General features: G+C 43.3%; 1 protein-coding gene across 1 annotated transcript in view; it reads left to right on the top strand.

Moving 5' to 3' along the window:
• Positions 1-23128, top strand: part of acap3a (ArfGAP with coiled-coil, ankyrin repeat and PH domains 3a) — a 309102-nt gene that overhangs the window by 246654 nt on the left and 39320 nt on the right. The window contains exon 10 of the mRNA XM_048561396.2: positions 1639-1650. Coding sequence (XP_048417353.2) covers positions 1639-1650 — 12 coding nt within the window. The remainder of the gene's footprint in view (positions 1-1638; positions 1651-23128) is intronic.

Here is a 23128-nt window from a genome sequence, read left to right as displayed (position 1 = left end):
TGAGTGTTTTGATTGTTCTCCGCACCTGTTGGTGACATTTCAAACATCTATGCACCTGAAATCCCCAAATCTGTTTGGACATCCACTGTATTTAACATCATTCCATCAAGAAAGTTCCTGAATCTATCACCTTTCAGTCCAAAATGGATCATTTCACTGATGACTGAGGGAGAGTGTGTCCTAATAGAGCACTGTGGAATAATCCTCTCAGAGCATTTTCAACAATGGTGATGGAAGAAGAAACCCTAACATGTCAGAATGGAACCAAACAAGGTGCTATCAACAAATAGGATTTGGGATGCTGGTAAAACACTGATGGTATGGGATGGGCCAGAGGGACTAAATACCTTCTCCTGCCCCAAACTATATAATCAGATGGAAGTTTGCATTCTCTATTGATGATTGACACTGAGCTCATCCAACCAAGTCCAGGCAAGGGAAACTGAGGGAACAAATTGATGAAACATTCGCTAATACACTTGTACAGTAGAATGAAAGTACTCCCCAAGGAGGCAGCATTGTGTGGATTAATTGGTTCTTACAGCATTTATTGATCTTAAATAGCAGAATGGAGTGAGATCATTGTATGTGACAGGTGGTACCGATGCAGTCAGTTTTAGTGGTTTTGCACAACGGAGAAACTACCTTGACAAAAGCAACTCCATAATACTGCAGTGTTCTGCAGTTTACAGTTGAATCTAATGAATTATAGTTAATTTCCTGGAATCAATACAGAATGGCAACTGTACATCACTACTCAATGTTTTGAGGTGCATTGGAACTGATGTTAGGTGCCGCTGTTGTTGAGTCCCAATCCAGCTGTTAATGGGTGGATTATGCACCAGTCATTTTGCTAATGTTCACGTCCAGCAGACAGTCTTACTATGCGTGTAATTCATCCTGTAAAGCAAAAAGCCAGAAAATAAGAAATCTCAGGTGCTGATATTGCCTGCTGTCGTCAGTGACAACTCACTCCCAGTGGCAATGCTATAGAGTGCCAAGGATGTGCTTTCCCCAGGGCAGTGCCACCTCTATTGGCAAGCACCAGCATCAGAACAGTGCCAATACAACAGCAGAAACCAGCTTCTGGCTGCAGGCTTGTGACCTTTTAGGTACTGCATGCGAACGGAATTGAGTGCTCACTTTGATGTGTTAGCTCACCCCGTAGAGTTTTACCAGTTCTGGAATTTAACAGGATGTAACGATACAGGCATTATGAATGCTGAAGCCACAGCACAGTGACACTGATCTGGAGCGTAATCAGATGAGGAAGTTCCACCCTGACTCCAAAGTGAGAAGACCCTCTCCAGAAAAATGTCAGGACTCTCAATCTGTTTCAAATTCTTTATCATGTGAGACACTGATAACAAATGCATGCTGCATTTACAATACAACAGCTGCATCCATGTGAAACAAAGCCACATTGCACCAACGCTGCATTAGCAGGGCCAATTCACCTTCAATTTGTCTCAGTACTTCAGATAGACAAGAATACAAATCAGGCACTTAACTTGATCGTATTCAATTATAAGATGAATGTCACCAATTAAATCTGATGAATATGTTGACCTGTTCTTGTTTCTCTTTTTTCCCTCCCCATCATGGTGTCCTTGTTGTTCTTCAAACAAATCTCTACAGACTCTGCTACAGGTAGGTGCAAAATAAATTCTATTGAAAACTCTGAAATGTATTTTTCAGCTGACTTACTTCAAATGCAAAACAGTTAAAGGAATGAGTCAAGGCTGATGAGAATGTATATGCAGAACAGGATGACTGCTAAAATTATGTATAGGATACTTATAAAGTGTGATATTCTGAGCTGATTGGGTCTATCCCTTCTGAATAGCCTGGCAATGGGCAGAAACAGAAATACCATCCAGGAATGAGCACCTATTGGGAATACCATCTGAGAATCAGCAGGGAGTGGAATACAGCTTAGGAATAGGAACCAACTTGGAATATAGCCTGGGAATGAATGCTGACAGGGAATACAGTTTGGGAATCAACACTGATTGGGAATGAGCATTATGTGGAAATATACCTATGATTGAATACGGGATGGGAATACAGTCTGGGAATGGGCACTGGATGGGAGTACAGAATGGGAATGAGCACTATGTGGAATACAGGCTGAGAATAAGCACCAATTGGGAATACAGCTTAGGAATGAATGCCTGTGGGAATATAACCTGCGATTGAGCACTGCATGGGAAGACCACTGGGAACAATGATATAAATCTTTAAGGCTAGTGCACATTACTGGCAAGTTTTGTCAGTTAATAAAGACCATAAAATGGATTTTGGTCTCACACTGATGATCAGCTGTCTGTTGAAGGAAAAAAGTTTAAACACCTTAAGTGATAGGTGTTGACTTTGTAGATTGAAGTTTGGCCTTTTATCTCATGGTGATTGGATTCCAGAACTGGGGTAATGTTATTTCCATCCTTAGAGTCTTAGACACCATACCACGGGAATGATCCATTACCCAAGGAAGGGCTACAGTAAAGAACCACCAGAAAGATATTGGGGCTGAAATAATTCAATTATGTAGACAGGTTGCATCCCCCATTACAATCAGAAAGATGAGCGATGATCTAGTTGAGAAATTTTAAAATAATAGAGGGATTCAGTAGGGTGGATGCATTCCCTTTGGTATGGGGATAATCTTCCAGAACTGGTCTATTATAGCTTAGCTGTGGAGTAAAATAATGAAGCACCCTTTTGTCTGAATGGTAGGGAAAATCTGGAACTCTTTTCCCCAGAAAGGCTGTGGACCCTGAGATCATTTGTAATGCTGAAAGTTTGGGAGATTTGGAGAATGAGAAGCTGAATGAAGCTGATGTACCATTTGGCCATTGTCCGAAACAAAAAATCACAAACAGGCTGAAAGTAGAAGCTCCTATTCTCTAATGCCTGGGGCACCATTTATTGGTGGATACTCGCAGAAGTATTATGATATGACTGCCATGCTCCTCGCATGTCTGGACCTCCTGACCTACCGTGGGGAGGCTGTGGAAAATCTGTGTGTCAAGCACAAGGTTTGAAAAGAAGCAATGTCGTGGGACTCTGCTCCAATCTTGAATGTCGCATATGAAAGGCTTAAGTGGAGGACACATTCCGCCCCTCCGACCCCTGGCATGTTACAGCAATACAGCAGGCTATCATGGCCCGCGCATTTGCACCAACAAAATACCTCGTTCCAATGGCTCTCCAATGACAATTTGATATGATGTCCTGAATCATGTATATGAATGTAAAACATGCAGAACCCATCATTATTGCTTTCCGTCTCGTCTTTCTTCATTTCTCCGTCTATATCATTACACTCCCTTTAAAGCCACAGTTATTATTTTATCATAACGTTTTCTGTTGAATCTATCAAGCGCCTTCTCAGAATCAATATTCAAAACACTTAAGGCATTCCCATTCACGTTCTATATTTTCCCACAATAAATGCAGTGAATTTAATCAAGCACTATCTGTCCTTCACAAATTTGATTCTAACTGTCCTTTGAAATCCTGGGATAACACGGTGTGAAGCTGGATGAACACAGCGGGCCAAGTAACATCAGAAAAGCGGGAAAGCTTGACATTTCGGGTCGGGACCCTTCTTCCAAATTGAAATCCTGGGTTTTTATTTGAGGCCAGCACCCAGTACGTTCAAACTCTGTTTTCGAGGCTGTCCTTTTGTGTTAGCTTCACCTACAACAGGGACCTAAGTTTGGGCTGCTTACTGTGCCCCTTTTACAAATCTTTTCACCTTGCACTCATTATCTGGGAGGCAAAAGATCATTCAGGATCTGTGATCTGGAGGGATATTGAGATAACTTCCATTTGAAAATATGGATGGCCAGAAGTCAGCCATGATGGTGTTGAATGATGAGGGGTGAATGGACTATTCCTAATCCGAGGTTCTACATTCGCAAATGCGCCTGTGAACATATTGATGCTTATGTTGAGTTACCCAACAAAAAGCTGTTCCTATGTGAAGCCCGTTGGTGATTTTGAATGCATAGAAATTCCAGAAATGCTTTTGTATAATCTTTTGCATATGGACACTTGTTTTACTGGGGACATTATGGGTTAGAAGTCAATAGTCCTAAGGAGATGTGGAAAGGCACGTGGTGGGGTATTGTGCAGTGATAGTGTAACTGTGCATAATTAAAATTGTTGACTGCTAGCCAACTGATGTAAGTATGCCATAAAGGAAGATCAAACTGATAGGAATTCAAACCAGTATGCAGCACTGTAGTCAGAACAAAGAATCGCTACTTACACAGCTGCTGATTTCCCTGAGGAAGGTGAGCAGAATGGAGACTGCAAGGGTTCTGAAAGCTGTCCCTTCTGGCAAGATTAATGTAGGCAATGAGTAATGTAAGTGGCACCGGAGCATGACTACATAATGCTGAACTGTTTGTAGGGAAAGAAAAGAGTCCTTAATTTCAATTTGAGATTAAAGGTGGGGATGGCTAAATATAATTTGTTCAAGAATCTACGCTGAGTTTATTTTAGTAATTTTGACTCAGGTCAGTGGCAATATATAACAATGGCTTTCACCCCTTCGTATTACAGGGCTGTTATAAACTTGGACCAACACTAATACCTCATCTAGCTGTACAAAGGATGTGATTTCTTTCTTTTGGAGCTCATGATCTAATTGTTAATCATTGAAGTAAATCACAGAGCCATATAGATGGACGTTTGAATAGTCTTTGTTTTTTTTATATAATTTGTTCTCATTTAGACTAAACTAGAATAATTACTTATTTCTCCATGGTACTTCTGTCCAGCCTAGGCATTCAAGATCAGTCAAGCTTATTGACTCTTCTGATGCGTTATATTGACCAGTCAATGTTTACAGAAAACAATCAAAAGAATTGCAAATGCTGGAAATCTGAAACAAAAGCAGAAATTGCTGGAAAATCTCAGCTGGTCTGGCACTGACTGTGGAGAGGAATCGGAGTTAACATTTCTGGTTCAGTGACCCTTCCTCAGAAATGATGGTAATTAGGAGAAGGATTTTTTTTAACACAGAAAATGCGCTGGGGGTGTAGGAGGTGAGGTAAATGATAGGTGGAGCCCAAAGAGAGAGAAAAACAGTTGAACAGACAAAGGAGTGGTTATAAAGGTCAGTCTGGGGGACCGAATACCTGCTAATGGGGAAAATTGCTGACTGACAATGGGTATTGAGAGATAGCAGCCCGTTTAATGCCAAGGTCTGGTATGTGGGGTGGGGGAACGCATTGGGAAAGGTGCTCAAGCCTAAAATTGTTGAACTTGATACTAAGCCCTGAAGACTGCAAGGTTACCAAGCAGAAAATAAGATGCTGTTCTTCCAGATTGCACTGAGCTTCACTGGAACACTGCAGCAAGCCAGAGATGGAGATGTTGGCCAGTGTGTTGATGTGGCAACCAACTGGAAGCTAGAACGTAGGTATTCTGCAAAGCAGTCACCCAGCCTGCACTTCGTTTCCCTGACGTAGAGGAGACTTCATCATAAGCAGCTAATGTTTGGTCATTGGTTTGGCATGTGCTGTTTTGGTGTGCAACTATTATGTTCTAGCTAAAATAGACGCTGAATTTTGAAATGAATCAAAGTTTAAATCCCACGGATACCACTTCTTGGGACTCATCAGCAAATTCACTTAAATATTAGACTTGTTTCAAAAAAAAGTAAAAATGTCCAATTGAAGAGGTATTCATTTCTTTTGACCCCTGCCACTGTAATGGTGTGATAACATTTTTGTGGCCAACAAAATCATAGAAAATGTTTGTTTTTTAAACTAGAGACGAATATGGCCATTTTCATTTGGTATTTGGTAGGATTCCAGTGGGTATATCATCCTTGCAGAAGCTGCGAAACATCTGGAAGGTTCCGTGTTTTCTTTTCACCTTTTGATGTGTGCTTGTTTTATTGAACATAAATCAGTACAGCACAGGAACTGGCCCTTTGGCTCATCAAGCCTGCGCCAAATGACACTTTTCTAAACTTAAACTTAAAAGCCTTTTGCCTCTACATGGTTTGTATCCCTCTATTCCCTGACTATTCATGTATCTATCAAGATGCCTCTTAACCGTTGCTATTATCTCTGCCTCCACCACTTCCTTTGGCAGCATATTCCAGGCACTTACCACCCTCTGTGTAAAAAAAAACTTGCTTCTCAAGCCTCTTTTAAACCTACCCACTTTTACCTTAAACCTATGTGTCCCTTAGTTATTAACATTTCTACCTGGGAAAAAGACTCCGAGTCTCCATTCTATCCATGCCTTTCATAATTTTGTGACTGTCTATCAGGTCACCACTCAGCCTCTGACTTTCAAGTGGAAATAAATTAAGCTTGTCCAATCTCTCCTAATAGCTTATACCAATAAAACCAGGCAACAGCCTTGTAAACCTTTCCTGTACACTGTCCAAAGCCTCCCCATCCTTCTGGTGGTGTGGCAACAAGAACTGTAAGCAGTTTGTTTGGGCCAGATGCTGCAATCCTGAGTGAACTTCTCCTGAGATTCTGGGTGAACAACAAAACTTCTCAGTTAAGCCTTTAGAGTGTCCTTGGAGCGTTTCCTTGGTGCACCTGAAGAGCACATTGCCAGACTCAAGAGCTCCTTCGACTTTTCACTTTGTCAAGGAAATGTCACGCATTCTTGAAACATGACCACCCTTCTCCGTTATGATGGTCTCAGTATGGTGTAGATGTTTGGCCTTCCAGCTTGGGAGAGCTCCTCAGAGGGAGGCCTTGTGGCCTTCCTGTCTGATCTTCGCAATCTCCTGGAGGCAGCTATAATAAAAGTGGTTGAACTCCTAGGCACGATACTGGTACACAGTCCACGTCTTGCATGCATCAGGCAGGTTTATTGCTGCAACTCCGCAGGCAACCTTATCCCTCTTAGTTCCCAGTCTGATAGTCAGGTTACACTTTCTTTGTTAGACAGCAGAAGTAGATCATTCAGCCCATCATGGCCTTGTACCAACTCTGTGCAACAACAGCTTACTAGTCCCATTCCCTCGCCTCTAGCTCATAGCTCTGCAGATTTTCTCCTAAGGTTATTGGTCAATTTTCTTTTGAAAGCCATGATTGAATTTGCCTTGACCATGTTCTCAGGTCGTGCATTTTAGATCATAACATAGGAGAATTGTAGAATCTCTGCAGTGTGGAAGCAGGCCATTCCACCCATGGAATCCACACTGACTCCTCGAAGAACATCCCATCCTAGTCCTGTAACCCTGCATTTCCCATGGTTGATACAGCTAACCTACACATCCCTGGACACCATGGGCAATTTCCCATGGCCAATCTGCTCAACCTGCACGTCTTTGGACCATGGGAGGAAACTGGAGCACCCAGAGGAAACTCACGTAGACACAGAGAATGTGCAAACTCTACACAGGCAGTCCCCTGAGGGCGGAATTGAACTCGGGTCCCTGGTGCTGTGAGGCTGCAGTGCTAACCACTGAGCTGCCCTTTCTTTCTTCTCATTTTTTTCTCCCCGGTCCCATTGTGTCGAAAATGTTTTTCTACCTGTCACCATTTCCTCTTTATGAAACAAGCTCTCTGATTCTAGATCTCCTGCTAACAAGACCCCTTTGTCCCTATCTACCCTGCAGATCTCATGATTTGAATATCTCTGCCAAATCTCATCTCAATCTTCTCTTCAAGGAGAGCAGTGTGAGCTGCTCCAATGTATTCACATAACTGAGGTCCATCATCTTGAGCCATTCTTGTGAATACTTTCTGCAGACTTTCTAATATCCAAACACCCTTCCTAAAGTGTCCTGCCCAGATTCTTCATTCATCCTGTTGAAATGAATGGATTATGCACAGAGGAGCTGTCATCTTATTTTTATTAATGAATGCAGAGTCAGCTTTTGATGCTTTCAGTCTGCAGGGGTGAATAATATGTACAGTAACTGAGCATAAAGAGATGGCCCTCACTCCAGCGACTAAAAGCATTCCTATCTTTTAAAGGAAATCATTAATTCTAAATTTCTCAACATACTGTAGAGATCGGTAAAGCATGTTTATCACCATCAGCACAGCATTTGCACCATACAGTTTACATATGGAGACCAGATGTGGTCACTTTTACTTTAATTCTTGGCAAGGGAACAATGAGAATCTTCTGGGGTTTTAAGAAAATCACTTTGCTAAAAATAATCAGTAAATGACTGATATAACTTTGCACTTTATTTGAAAATCCTTACATATAAAACTAAAATGATCTTATACAATGTGCAAAGAGTTCAGCAATCAAATAGTTTTTAAACATTTCTTTTGTGGACTACATGTTTGAGTGGATTTGAGGTCCAGGTAACCCTATTCCAGGCTAATCTACAGCATCACATTTACTCTTGGGTCGCTGCTTCTATTTTTCGCACAGGCTTCTCTTCGCTATCACTGCAGCTACATAGGCAAGGAACACAAGGCAAACAGGATTGCACACTGGAACTAAAGCTCATAATTCAACCTGCTAACACAGATAGGACTGGTTTATGTGTTGTCATGACCCTGCATAATGACGATGGGGTTAGCCATCTCTCAGATTCAAGGGAAAAGGAGTGAACAGCAGCTGTGCTTGTGTTCGCGTTTTGTAATGGTCAGCATGGGGCAGGTCTTTCAAGTGAGAATGGATGAAGTTCAAAGCCTGTCAGCTTTACATTTTTTTTCAGGAAAAGCCTTGTCTGACCTGCTCACGAGGATGGAACAGTTTTTAAACTGCTAAATGAAACTCTTTAGCCAGACTGTTTCTCGCGTATTTTTCACAATCACATTTTGCAGCATGTGCTACCAATGTAAGGCAGAAAGAAAACTTTCCATTGAGTCTCGCTCTAGAATAAGGCAGGATCTGACTGAAACCACAGCAAGTTAAGCACTGCCCATTTGTCCCCTTACAATGTTGGCAGCTTTCCTGAATTCGGTGGCAGGACTGCCATCTGATTGGCTGGCAAGTATTAACACTTTACCAGCGAAGCCAGTTTCGCATGACTGGTAGGCTGACCATTCACTTTTACTGCCTTTCATTTGCTGGCTGAGAAGGTGTGCACCAGAAATACACGAGTATAACATCAACTTGCATTATACAACACCGTTAACATAGAGAAATGCACTGAGCCACTTCGCACAGTTTAACTGTCAAACAGTTAGCCTGCATTATCACGGGGCAAATCCCATCTATCAGTAGGAAAACCAGGATTTCTTTAAGCAGATCTGTACTATAGCAGTGGTAAGGGTCATCAGCATAAAGCTACTGTTGAGAGAAGGTATTGTATGGACACTCAACCTGATTGTATTTACTTGCCATTTTAACGGAAGAATTTATTTTATCACTATTATTATCGCCAGAACTTAACACACGTTTTAAACATGCATCCAGCAACATTGTTCTCAAAAATCTAATAAGAGTGCAGTAGGAAGTAGCTGAGTAGCGTTTGATCTCAATGGTGCTGGCTTACACAGAATAACTGGCCTGCTGGCGTACCAGCGGATGTCCAGCACAAATGGAAAGTTGTATCTCAAAGACATAGATGCTTTCCTTATCAACCTGTTCAGAGATGTTATTACACATCTCCAGAGCAGGTGGGGCTTGAACCCTGGCCTGTTGGCCCCGAGGTAGGGAAGCCACCACTGCGCCACAACAGCCCTTATCATAAGGATATAAATACAGGAGCATACTCCATCACTCAATACAACCATAACCACTCAACCTCAACACCATTCTCCTACCTGATTTTGTGTAGCCCTTGATTTTCTAAGTATCTAAAATTGTATCAATCTCAGCTTCAACATGCTCAGTATCTGAGCATCTGTAGCCTTCTGGAATAAATAATTCCCAACGTTCCCGATCCTGTGTTGAAGAAACTTCAAAAACCAAAATAGCTCAATCACCACGTCCATGAGCAAGGGGAAGACATTGAAGGTTGAAATATTTGGATTTGAATAAACAAAGAAGTGATAGAAAAAAAGTTGAACTTACCACTTAGTTTGGAAAATGTTGCTAATTCAACAAGTTGCATGTAAATGGCACCGTTTTGCCCAGCAACAGATCTAGTAACAGCTGAGCTAATTAGAATGATTAAAATTATAAATTTTGCAGCACTGTTTAATATCATTCACTATTGTGAAAACCTACTTCTTGATTTGTCTCCCAACAAATTAGTTCAAATTGTGAGTGACAACGTTTTGTGTTGAACATTTCAGTTATAAAACTATTGGAAAATGCCAGCACATTAAAATAATTGCCAATTAAGTAATCAGTAAATCTGAGTTAATCTGACAAGATTCCCTTCAGGTGAGATAGTGTTTGTCATAAAAATACAAAATAACAATATTCTTACTTCGCTAGTGTCAACTTTTCTGGAATGATGTGGCTTTTTGATTCGACATGTAAAAGGGTCACAGTCATTTATTTTGTTTTAAAAATGTAGTTTATTCATAAAAATATCTTTATATACATAGCCATTGAATCAGCTCAATTCTATACATTACTGTATCCAGAAAAAAACAACCATCAGAGTTTGGACTCTATCCAACAAATAGATCACAGGCATTTCTTACTTGTACAAGATTATACTTACCCATATTTGAGGCATTGGGAGGATCCAATGACTGAATGGATCCTCATTTAATTTTCACAGAAAGACATCATGGTGGTGATCTTCTCCCCTCACTGCGCATTGTTAGCAGCTACCCCAAGCTTTAGTATATCCCTAAGCAGTCCTGGACCTTGGAATGTGCCAGTGTGCAACACTCGATCAAGGTCAATTTCTTGCTCTGGAAGACCAACACATTTCGGGCAGACCAAAGACCACCTTGCAGTGAATGTTGCTTGAAGTTCATCTTCTACCTTGCCCAATCCTTTGGGCTGAATCTTACTCCACAGCATCCGGAACCTAATGTAGGAAATTCTTGCATTCATGGTTGTGTGGCATCCAGCTGGGTTTTGCAGGAGATGACTAATTAGTGGGATCACTCTTCGATCGCCTTCTGAATGGGGACACCAGGTGCATTCAAGACGCCAGAGCTCAGCAAGGCGGGCCTCATTTCCAGTGTCTTAAATGTAAAACCTCAGTTGCAAAATTTGCCTGATACCTTGCTATGGTCCAGAGTGAACTGAACCCCACTCTCAGCACTTTCATCCAACTGTGCTTCCACTACGATAGATCTGTGGCAATGCATGCTCTCCTTTGCTATATTTTTTGCCCTTTTATAGAAGAATTGGATGGTGGCTGCTCTAATCAGCAGCTTCGTGCCTTGAGGCTACCTCAATTGCATGGATAACGTGTTGACAGGCAAGAGACCCGTATGCCTCTAGCAATATAGCACTCAGTTGTCAGCTCAGACACCTTGATTGCCTGCCTGCCTGGCACTTCTGGTCAGGAGGCCATCATGTCCGAGAAACCACATCCACAAAAATCACACTGATGCAGCAACACGGTGGACAACGCCAACATTTGGCACCATCTGAGCCAGCCTCTGCCTCCACTGCAAACCTTTACCAATCGAGCATTCTGAGCAAAGTCTTCTTGCCTTCCATTGAGTAAGAGTAAAATTCCTCCTATCGTGAGCCAACTTAGTGACCCAGTATAGAGGAAATGGATTGGAGAAAATCTGCAGCTGGAGAAGTGAGTCACCTCTGCGCTGCCAGCTATTGCTGATGTCCAAAACATGATTGAGCTCATGCAAGGATGATGCTAAGGTTGGCAAGACGGTGACCAGGGTTACATCTGGCAAAAGTCACTTAAGGCATGAGTCTGCAGCCTCTCATCACTTTGTTTTTCAATTCAAATCACATATTCTTGCCTAGACAGCTTCAAATTTTCTGCAAGGCTGGCTGAAAATAATATACAGATCAGTAGCCAACCTCTGCAGGCTCTCCTCATTAAATGCATCTTAACAACTGGCTTCATACACCAATTGGATATGAGCTGAATAAATGTTTAGCCCCATGACTTTTCCTTTCTCTATTCATCCACACATTAACATTGATTGTTTTCAAGTCATAAACTGAAAAGCTAGTTATTTCTTAGAAAAGAGAAAATGGATTCTAATGCTCACCTGCACTCCCTGTCTCTGTAGCTAAACGAAACATGGAATGGTGCCAGTGCGTGTTATGTTTCTTAATCTTAAATCAGATTTGAAAGTCAGCAGGATCAGTGCAGGTATTGGCCTCAATATACGTTGCCAGAGTGAGGAAATCTCACCAGGGAAGCTTAGTGGAATCATGCACATTAATGGAGAACAGAGCCAAGCTCATCTGCAATATGATTAACTCTATCCAACGGTTGAAGAGTACACTATCGTCTCAGTTGCAACATGACAAATAGTTCAGTTTTGTAAATGAAGTACTTTTGCTCACTGAACCATCTGGAACTAACTCAAGTTGCATATTCTAGAAAATGTCGCCCACTCTGATCACTTTAATCAAGAAACCCAGCTTGTTTGGAGAAGCTTTGGTCAGTTAATTACATGAAACCTGTTGTGTATTGCACTGAGTAAGATTAGGATATGCTTAACTGCAGAAAGCCATTCATGAACTATTTACCACTCCCCAACAGAAGGAGCAAGAGACAGGGTAATATAACAAAATACTCAGATCCTGCTACATTCCCTCCCCACTTATAAACAATTTTACATTAAAATATAAAATGGTACGTGTACTTAAATTTCTACAATGCAATAGGACTAATTCAACATCACGTGATCCGAACTTGTAGCAGATGGTGTAGCATGTATATTTCTTCCTATAACATAAACAAGACATATATAATATCAGTCTGCAAGAGTAATTCGTACACTTTTAAAAACAAAAGATTTTCCTTCCCACAAATATGTGTTTAAGAAAAATCTGATCATTTGACAAGGGCTAATGAAAATAAGATATCTGAGTATCTCTTTCCATTTTCAATAACTTGGCTCTGCTCTCTCAATATTTCGGACTCTATCCTGAACTTTGACTTTGATTACCAAGCTCACTCAATCATTGAGGCTCAGACATTGATTGATTTGTCATAATGAAAGGTCCTAACTCACTTTGCTCTACCAGTAGATTTTGCAATAAATTTTCAGTTCATCTTGACTTTCACTTGCTTTGTGACTTTCACTTTGAGCTGCAGGAGGAATTTGGGACTGTAGGAGATTTCTCAGCTCTTCTTTTATTATATTTCCTTTCTAAAGTAAATAATCTACAGACACTAATCAGATGCATTGCTGGTTTTTTCACTATAACCTTCTGACCAATACTGAGCTGTAAGTTTCGTATCTCATGTATCATAACACATTCTCATGTTATCTTGCTTTCCTATTAGTTTTCTACTAATGTCAGGTTGAAGCAAAAAAAACCTTGCCTAGGGCCTTGTTTAAACACTAACTCATGAGGTTGAGATAACAAAGTGTGAGGCTGGATGAACACAGCAGGCCTAGCAGCATCTCAGGAGCACAAAAGCTGACGTTTCGGGCCTAGACCCTTCATCAGAGAGGGGGATGAGGAGAGAGTTCTGGAATAAATAGGGAGAGAGGGGGAGGCGGACTGAAGATGGAGAGAAAAGAAGAAGGTTTTGGGATGCAGTGGGCGAAGGGGATGAGCTAGGCTGGTTGTGTGGTGCAGTGGGGTGAGGGGACGAACTGGGCTGGTTTTGGGATGCGGTGGGGGAAGGGGAGATTTTGAAGCTGGTGAAGTCCACATTGATACCATTGGGCTGCAGGGTTCCCAAGCGGAATATGAGTTGCTGTTCCTGCAACCTTTGAGTGGCATCATTGTGGCACTGCAGGAGGCCCATGATGGACATGCCGTCAAAAGAATAGGAGGGGGAATTAAAATGGTTCACGACTGGGAGGTGCAGTTGTTTGCGAACCGAGCGGGGGTGTTCTGCAAAGCGGTCCCAAAGCCTCCGCTTGGTTTCCCCGATGTAGAGGAAGCCACACCGGGTACAATGGATACAGTATGCCACGTTGGCAGATGTGCAGGTGAACCTCTGCTCGATGTGGAAAGTCATCTTGGGGCCTGGGATAGGGGTGAGGGAGGAGGTGTGGGGGCAAGAGTAGCACTTCCTGTGGTTGCGGGGGAAGGTGACGGGTGTGGTGGGGATGGAGGGGAGTGTGGAGCGAACAAGGGAGTCACGGAGAGAGTAGTCTCTCCCGAAGACAGACAAGGGTGGGGATGGAAAAATGTCTTGGGTGGTGGGGTCGGATTGTAGATGGTGGAAGTGTCAGAGGATGATGCGTTGTATCCGGAGGTGGTGGGGTGTGAGAACGAGGGGGATCCTCTTTGGGCGGTTGTGGCGGGGGCAGGGTGTGAGGGATGTGTTGCGGGAAATGCCGGAGACACAGTCAAGGGCGTTCTCGACCACTGCGGGGGATAGTTGCGGTCCTTGAAGAAAAATCTCCCCTTCCTCCACCGCATCCCAAAACCAGCCCAGTTCGTCCCCTCCTCCCACTGCATCACGCAACCAGCCCAGCTCATCCCCTTCCCCCACTGCATCCCAAAACCAGCCCAGCCTGTCTCTGCCTCCCTAACCTGTTCTTCCTCTCACCCATCCCTTCCTCCCTCCTCAAGCCGCACCTCCATTTCCTACCTACTAACCTCATCCCACCTCCTTGATCTGTCCGTCTTCCCTGGACTGACCTATCCCCTCCCTACCTATACTCTCCTCTCCACCTATCTTCTTTTCTCTCCATCTTCAGTCCACCTCCCCCTCTCTCCCTATTTATTCCAGAACCCTCTCCCCATCCCCCTCTCTGATGAAGGGTCTAGGCCCGAAACGTCAGCTTTAGTGCTCCTGAGATGCTGCTGGGCCTGCTGTGTTCATCCAGCCTCACATTTTATTATCTTGGATTCTCCAGCATCTGCAGTTCCCATTATCTCTAACTCATGAGGTTGGGTAACTTGTCATAAACTTTAGGACTATTCTGTTAGAGAACAGGACATTGTCTGGTACAAAAGCAAAAAACTGTGAATGGAAGACTGAATTAAGAACAACGCAAACAGAAGATTGCCTCAGCTGTCTGGAAGAGAAATGTGGAAATCCCTACCTAAATTGTCCCTCCTGTTCCTCCTGCAGAATGTGGGAGGTAAGGGTCACCACTAGTATCCCTGCTGACTACATCTGCGGGAAGTGCGCCCAACTCCAGCTCCTTGAAAACCGCGTTAGGGAACTGGAGCTGGAGCTGGATGAACTTCGGATCATTCGGGAGGCAGAGGGGGTTATTGAGAGGAGTTACAGGGATGTAGTCACTCCTCAAACACAGGAAAAAGGCAGATGGGATACGGTCAGGGGACAGCAAGGGAACTGGCAGGCAGTGCAGGGATCCCCTGTGGCCATTCCCCTCAACAATAAGTATACCATTTTGGATACTGTTGGGGGGGACGACTTACCAGGGGAAAGCAGTGGGGCACAGGTCTCTGACACAGTCTTTCCCTGCTGCTCAGAAGGGAAGGGGGAAGAGGAGCAGGGCATTAGTCATTGGGGACTCCATAGTTAGGGGGGCAGATAGGAGGTTCTGTGGGGACGAGAGAGACTCACAGTTGGTGTGTTGCCTCCCAGGTGCCAGGGTGCGTGATGTCTCTGATCATGTTTTTGGGATCCTTAAGGGGGAGGGGGAGCAGCCCCAAGTCGTGGTCCACATTGGCACCAATGACATAGGTAGGAAGAGAGATGGGGATTTAAGGCAGAAATTCAGGGAGTTAGGATGGAAGCTGAGAGCTAGGACGAACAGAGTTGTTGTCTCTGGTTTGTTGCCTGTGCCACGTGCTAGTGAGGCGAGGAATAGGGAGAGAGAGGAGTTGAACACGTGGCTACAGGGATGGTGCAGGAGGGAGGGTTTTGGATTCTTGGATAATTGGGACTCTTTCTGGGGTAGGTGGGACCTCTACAAGCAAGATGGTCTTCGCCTGAACCAGAAGGGTACCGATATCCTGGGGGTGAAATTTGCTACGGCTATTCGGGTGTGTTTAAACTAATTCAGCAGGGGGATGGGCACCAAAATTGTAGTTCGACTATAGAAAAGGTTGAGAGTAGGGTGGTCCGAAATAAAGTTTCAGGGAAGCAAGATGGCACCGGCAAGCAAGAAGTTGGTTTGAAGTGTGTCTACTTCAGTGCCAGGAGTGTCCGGAATAAGGTGGGTGAACTTGCAGCATGGGTTAGTACCTGGGACTTCAATGTTGTGGCCATTTCGGAGACATGGATAGAGCAGGGACAGGAACGGTTGTTGCAGGTTCCGGGATTTAGATGTTTCAGTAAGAACAGAGAAGATGGTAAAAGAGCCGAAGGTGTGGCATTGTTGGTCAAGGACACTATTACAGTTGCAGAAAGGATGTTTGGGGACTCATCAACTGAGGTAGTATGGGTTGAGGTTAGAAACAGGAAAGGAGAGGTCACCCTGTTGGGAGTTTTCTATAGGCCTCTGAATAGTTCCAGATATATAGAGGAAAGGATAGCAAAGATGATTCTCGATAGGAGTGAGAGAGACAGAGTAGTTGTCATGGAGGACTTCAACTTTCCAAATATTGACTGGGACACTATAGTTCGAGTACTATAGATTGGTCAGTTTTTGTCCAGTGTGTGCCGGAGGGCTTCCTGACACAGTATGTAGATAGGCCAACAAAGGGCGAAGCTACATTAGATTTGGTACTGAGTAATGAGCCTGGCCAGGTGTTAGATTTGGAAGTAGGTGAGCACTTTGGTGATAGTGATCACAATTCTGTTATGTTTACTTTAGTGATGGAAAAGGATAGGTGTATACCATTGGGCAAGAGTTATTGCTGGGGAAAAGGCAATTACAATGAGATTAGGCAAGATTTAGGGAGCATAGGATGGGGAAAGAAACTGCAGGGGTTGGGCACATTAGCAATGTGGAGCTTATTCAAGGAAAAGCTCCTATGTGTTTTAGATAAGTATGTACCTGTCAGGCAGGAAGGAAGCTGTAGAGTGCGGGAGCCATGGTTTACAAAGGAGATGGAATCTCTGGTCAAGAGGAAGAAGAAGGCTTATGTTAGGATGAGATGTGAAGGCTCAGTTAGGGCACTTGAGGGCTACAAGGTAGCTAGGAAAGACCTAAAGAGAGAGCTCAGAAGAGCCAGGAGGAGACATGAGAAGTTGTCGGCGGATAGGATCAGGGTAAACCCTAAGGCTTTCTATAGGTATTTAAGGAATAAAAGAATGACGAAAGTAAGATTAGGCCCAATCAAGGATTGTAGAGGTAAGTTGTGTGTGGAGTCAGATGAGATAGGGGAAGCGCTAAATGAATATTTTTCAACAGTATTCACTCTAGAAAACATCAATGTTGTCGAGGAGAATACTGAGATACGGGCTACTAGACTAGGTGGGATTGAGGTTCATAAGGAATTAGAAATCCTTCAGAGGATGAAGATAGATAAGTCCCCTGGGCCAGATGGGATTTATCCTCTGATCCTCTGGGAAGCCAGGGAGGAGATTGCTGAGCCTTTGGCATTGATCTTTAACTCGTAATTGTCTATAGGAATAGTGCCAGATGACTGGAGGATAGCAAATGTGGTTCCCCTGTTCAAGAAGGGGAGTAGAGACAACCCTGGTAATTATAGACCAGTGAGCCTTACCTCAGTTGTTGGTAAAGTGTTGGAAAAGGTTATAAGGGATAGGATTTATAGTCATCTAGAAAATAATAAATTGATTAGGGATAGTCAGCACGGTTTTGTGAAGGGAAGGTCGTGCCTCACAAACCTTATTGAGTTCTTTGAGAACGTGACCAAACAGGTAGATGAGAGTAAACCGGTTGATGTGGTGTATATGGATTTCAGCAAGGCGTTCGATAAGGTTCCCCACAACAGACTACTGTACAAAATGCGGAGGAATGGAATTGTGGGAGATATAGCAGTTTGGATCGGAAATTGGCTTGCTGAAAGAAGACAGAGGGTGGTAGTTGATGGGAAATGTTCATCCTGGAGACTAGTTACTAGTGGTGTACCGCAAGGGTCGGTGTTGAGTCCACTGCTGTTTGTCATTTTTATAAATGACCTGGATGAGGGCGTAGAAGGATGGGTTAGTAAATTTGCAGACGACACTAAGGTCGGTGGAGTTGTGGATAGTGACGAAGGATGCTGTAGGTTGCAGAGAGACATAGATAAGCTGCAGAGCTGGGCTGAGAGGTGGCAAATGGACTTTAATGCAGACAAGTGTGAGGTGATGCACTTTGGTAGGAGTAACCAGAAGGCAAAGTACAGGGCAATGGGAAGATTCTTAGTAGTGTAGATGAGCAGAGAGATCTCGGTGTCCATGTACACAGATCCTTGAAAGTTGCCACCCAGGCTGATGGGATCTTAAGAAGGCATACAGTATTTTAGCTTTTATTAATAGAGGGAGAGAGTTCCGGAACCAAGAGGTTATGGTGAAGCTGTACAAAACTCTGGTGTGGCCGCACTTGGAGTATTGTGTACAGTTCTGGTCACTGCATCATAAGAAGGATATGGAAGCTTTGGAAAGGATGCGGAGGAAATTTACTAGGCTGTTGCCTGGTATGGAGGGAAGGTCTTACGAGGAAAGGCTGAGGGACTTGAGGCTGTTTTCATTAGAGAGAAGAAGGTTGAGAAGTGACTTAATAGAAACATATAAAATAATCAGAGGGTTAGATAGGGTGGATACGGAGAGCCTTTTTCGTAGGATGGTGACGGCGAGCACGAGGGGGCATAGCTTTAAATTGAGGGGTGAAAGATATAGGACAGATGTCAGAGATAGTTTCTTTACTCAGAGAGTAGTAAGGGAATGGAACGCTTTGCCTGCAACGGTAGTAGATTCGCCAACTTTAGGTACATTTAAGTCGCCATTGGATAAGCATATGGACGTACATGGAATAGTGCAGGTTAGATGGGCTTGAGATCGGTATGACAGGTCGGCACAACATCGAGGGCCAAAGGGCCTGTACTGTGCTGTAATGTTCTATGTTCTATGTTCTATAAAGCACTTCTGCAATGACAACTGTGCAACCTGCCCACTCCAGCACCATTCGATAGCGGGTGATATGGTGGACTTAGAGTGAATTTGATTCAATTCTTACTCAGAAATATTTCAAACTGTTTTGCCTTAGACTGTGGACTGTTATCTGGCACCAAGATGTCTAGTAATATAGGAATTGTAGGGAAGTGGAGGCACAGTGGTAATATCACTAATTAGTAACCCAGAACCTCAGGTTAATGTTCTTGGGGCATGGGTTTGAATCTCACCTGGCAGATGGTGAAATTTTAATTCAATATAAAACAATCTGTAATTGAAAAATTAACCTAATGGCACCCATATAACTGTCAATGTTGTAAAAATCTATCTAGTTCACTAATGTCCTCTTGAAAGGAAATCTTCCATCTTTATCTGTTCTGGCCTACAGATCCACAGCAATGTGATATACTCTTGACTCTCTGGCTGTTAGGGATGGACAATAAATCCTGACCTAGGGATGCTTCAAAAAGTGACATATATTCGACCTGATAATGGCAAATTTGCTAATTAGCACACTGATTGGAAATAGTGACATCTGAGTCGTAGTGATCATAACATGAAGAAAATTTGCAATGAGCTAATGCAGCAGTTGGTAAGTTTATGTACGACTTTAATGAGACCAACTTCAAGAGATTAAGAGAACTGTGTTAAAAAATATTGAAAGGGAGTGGGTCAATAATCAATGAAAGTTCCATTCCAAACAAGGGCCTTTAATCAGATTCCACTTGCCATGTATTAGTGGAATTAAGATTAGTGCGGTATAAGCATCATAATCCAACCTGGACCAACAAAATAGAACACAAAGAGTGTAAGATTCAGAAAACCTAAAGGCAAAAGGAACAGGATGAGGTTCTTTTCTCTGGAATAGGGAACACTAATGTGTGATTGACAGAGATGTTCCAAAATGATAAAAGAGTTTGATAAGATCCACAAAGGGAACATGTTTCCACTAAAGAATGAGACTGGAAATAGCAGTTGAAGTTATAAGATATAGTTGCAGGTTACAGTTATAAGAAAACAGTCACTGGTGCGAAAAGGGATCAAAGATGAGAGGAGCTACAAAAGCCATACCATAAGTGAGAAATGATCCCAGTCATAAAACAGCAAGAGCATTATTAAAGAAAAAAATTGTGTCGGTGAATGAACAGAGGAGGTTGAATCTGGACTAAAAATCATTCACATACTAAGTGATTACTTGTTGGAAATATTCACTAGAGGAAACATGTAGCTGTGGTGTGTACATTAAATAAAATTTGCACTGCTGTGTACTAATGGTAATTACTCCAAGTCTGGCCCCTTCAGAGAATTATATGTTTGCTGCCCTTCAGAATAAAATCAATATTATGTGTGATGTGTGGCTGGAGGATGAAGTAATGTATAATTGGGGGAAATTATAACTTTGGTCTCAAAGCTGAAAGGACAGCTAGTCTTCTCATTCAACTGCCATCTGACTTCTTCAGGAATGTTTTGAACTTACTCTCTGCTTCTGAACAGATTGATGAGACATGAACACTTCCTTCTATATTAGCTCAAAACCCTGAGACAAGCAGAGTTGTTAGAAAAGCAGTTCTTTCAACTCTGTCAGGGTTTCTGTAAATTAAAGGAACCTCAAGTCATCTAAAGTTGTGAAGTTCCACAAACCATCCAGGGCCAGTAAGTGTCGCATTGTGACTTTTAGAGAAAATTTATGGAACGATAGTTTGCACTGTGCTGGTGTCAGCCAAACTCAGCATGAATTTGAAATGGGAAACAGTGCTTTCGCAGACATTTATGCACACTTATTCACAATCGTGGAAAAGATACTCTGTGATCTTGAGTATTGCTGGCTGCCTTTTTGATGTTCAAATAGTATCAGAGATAATGGGAACTGCAGATGCTGGAGAATTCCAAGATAATAAAATGTGAGGCTGGATGAACACAGCAGGCCAAGCAGCATCTCAGGAGCACAAAAGCTGACGTTTCGGGCCTAGACCCTTCATCAGAGAGGGGGATGGGGAGAGGGAACTGGAATAAATAGGGAGAGAGGGGGAGGCGGACCGAAGATGGAGAGTAAAGAAGATAGGTGGAGAGAGTGTAGGTGGGAAGGTAGGGAGGGGATAGGTCAGTCCAGGGAAGACGGACAGGTCAAGGAGGTGGGATGAGGTTAGTAGGTAGAAGGGCCGCACCCCCAGCTACCTACTAACCTCATCCCACCTCCTTGACCTGTCCATCTTCCCTGGACTGACCTATCCCCTCCCTACCTCCCCACCTACACTCTCTCCACCTATCTTCTTTACTCTCCATCTTCGGTCCGCCTCCCCCTCTCTCCCTATTTATTCCAGTTCCCTCTCCTCATCCCCCTCTCTGATGAAGGGTCTAGGCCCGAAACGTCAGCTTTTGTGCTCCTGAGATGCTGCTGGGCCTGCTGTGTTCATCCAGCCTCACATTTTATTATTTTTGATGTTCATGCCTGTTCCCGTCTGTTGTATTACTTAGAAAAATGAATGAGTGAAAAGAGAAGTATATGCAAGAGAAAAGTTTGTGAATAACAACAGGGAAAGCAAAAGTGAGAGGTAAACAAGAAAGGAATATAATTATGACAAAGGTATTTAAGATAATTAAGATGGGAGGAAATATGAAGAAATAACCAACCAGAACTTGATTTTCCCACAAGATTTGGGAATTGGGAACCTGACGTTGGGATTCCCAGCCAGCAAACAGAATCACTCAGCGATCCTATGGGAGGCAACATGCAAAATGTTCATCCAAAGGTTACCTGGATTGGAAGGTTTGAGTTAGAGGGAGAGGCTGGATATGCAGGGACTTTTTTCCCTGGAACATAGGAGACTGAGGTCTATAAAATCATGAGAGACACGGATAAAGTTGATAGGAAAAAGATATTGGCTGTGGTAGGGGAGTCTAAAACTGGAGGGAATAGGTTTAAGGTGAGCCAGGAGAGATACAAAAGAGTCCAGAGGGGCAATTTTTTTCACACAGGGTGGTGAGTGTCTGGAACAGGCTGCCAGAGGTTGTAGTGGAGGCAAGTACAATTTTGTCATTTGAGTAACATTTGAACAGGTACATGGATGGGATAGGTGTGGATGGATATGGACTAAATGTGAAAACTGGGCGTCATGGACAAATTGGGCCGATGTTACCATGCTGTTAAACTCTAAGGGTCACTGTCAATGATGCAGACCTAATTAGGACCAGGCAGCTCTCATGTCTTAGCAGCCCCAGCAGGACACACAGCAGTTTCTGAGGCAGGTCAGAGACCCTGAGAGTGCTTCAGCATGGAGGCTGAAATGAACATTTGATACATTAATTCGGAGTCTCAGCTGCCGCGGCTCTACCAAATGGCCTGTGGCATTCATGACCCAGCAGACACAGCCCTGTGGGCACATCTCTGTGGCCCAAGTCTCACCTATGGGGGGCTGCCAGCTTTCCAGGTGTAAAATGGGGCATTATTGGGAGGGTTTGACATTTGAAAAATGAAGCTGTCATGTGAAGGATCTCCTCAATTGTCCCTTAATTTGGCCTAATTAGCTACCCATTGCTGGTGGACAGGTCTCTCTTCCTTCTCCCACCACACCACCCCCTTCTTCACCTGCAAGCCATAGGTGGCCTTTCACAAATAGACCAGACAAACACACTGACTGGCAGCAAGAAATTGCCACCTCACCCACCTTCACATTTGCCTGTGGCAAAACCCATCTCCATGTATCAAAAATAGAATTGTATTAGCTTTATTGTCACATGTCATAAATACAAGGGAGAAACTATGAGTAGAAAATGTTTCATCAGGGCTGACTTTTGTCCTTGTTTTCAGATGGAAACGTATGATAGCATAGGCAGTGTCCCAGTGTGGCATTCCTGCTATCACTGCACATGACACCTTTCACCCCCAGCTGGAAATTGGCAGCTGTTTTGTTTCAAACAGGTATCTCACCAAAGAAAAATAATTGGGGGCCCTAATGGCATTTTCAGTTACCAACAAGCAGTCTGGTCCAAAGAGGGCTGACTTTAGGCAGTTCAAATCACCACAGAACCAGGCAGCTTTCCATTGGCACTCCCACTTCTCACTGGTGACCCAACCTTGGTTTTGTCATTAGATCAGCCATTGTATCCTGCAAGAGATGTGATCATTCGTGCCAATGGGTTTTATTTATCCAGTGCTTCTTTTAACAAATG

Source organism: Stegostoma tigrinum, chromosome 28, assembly GCF_030684315.1.
Source record: "Stegostoma tigrinum isolate sSteTig4 chromosome 28, sSteTig4.hap1, whole genome shotgun sequence".
Taxonomy (NCBI): domain Eukaryota; kingdom Metazoa; phylum Chordata; class Chondrichthyes; order Orectolobiformes; family Stegostomatidae; genus Stegostoma; species Stegostoma tigrinum.
This window is presented reverse-complemented; position numbering and strand designations above follow the sequence as displayed.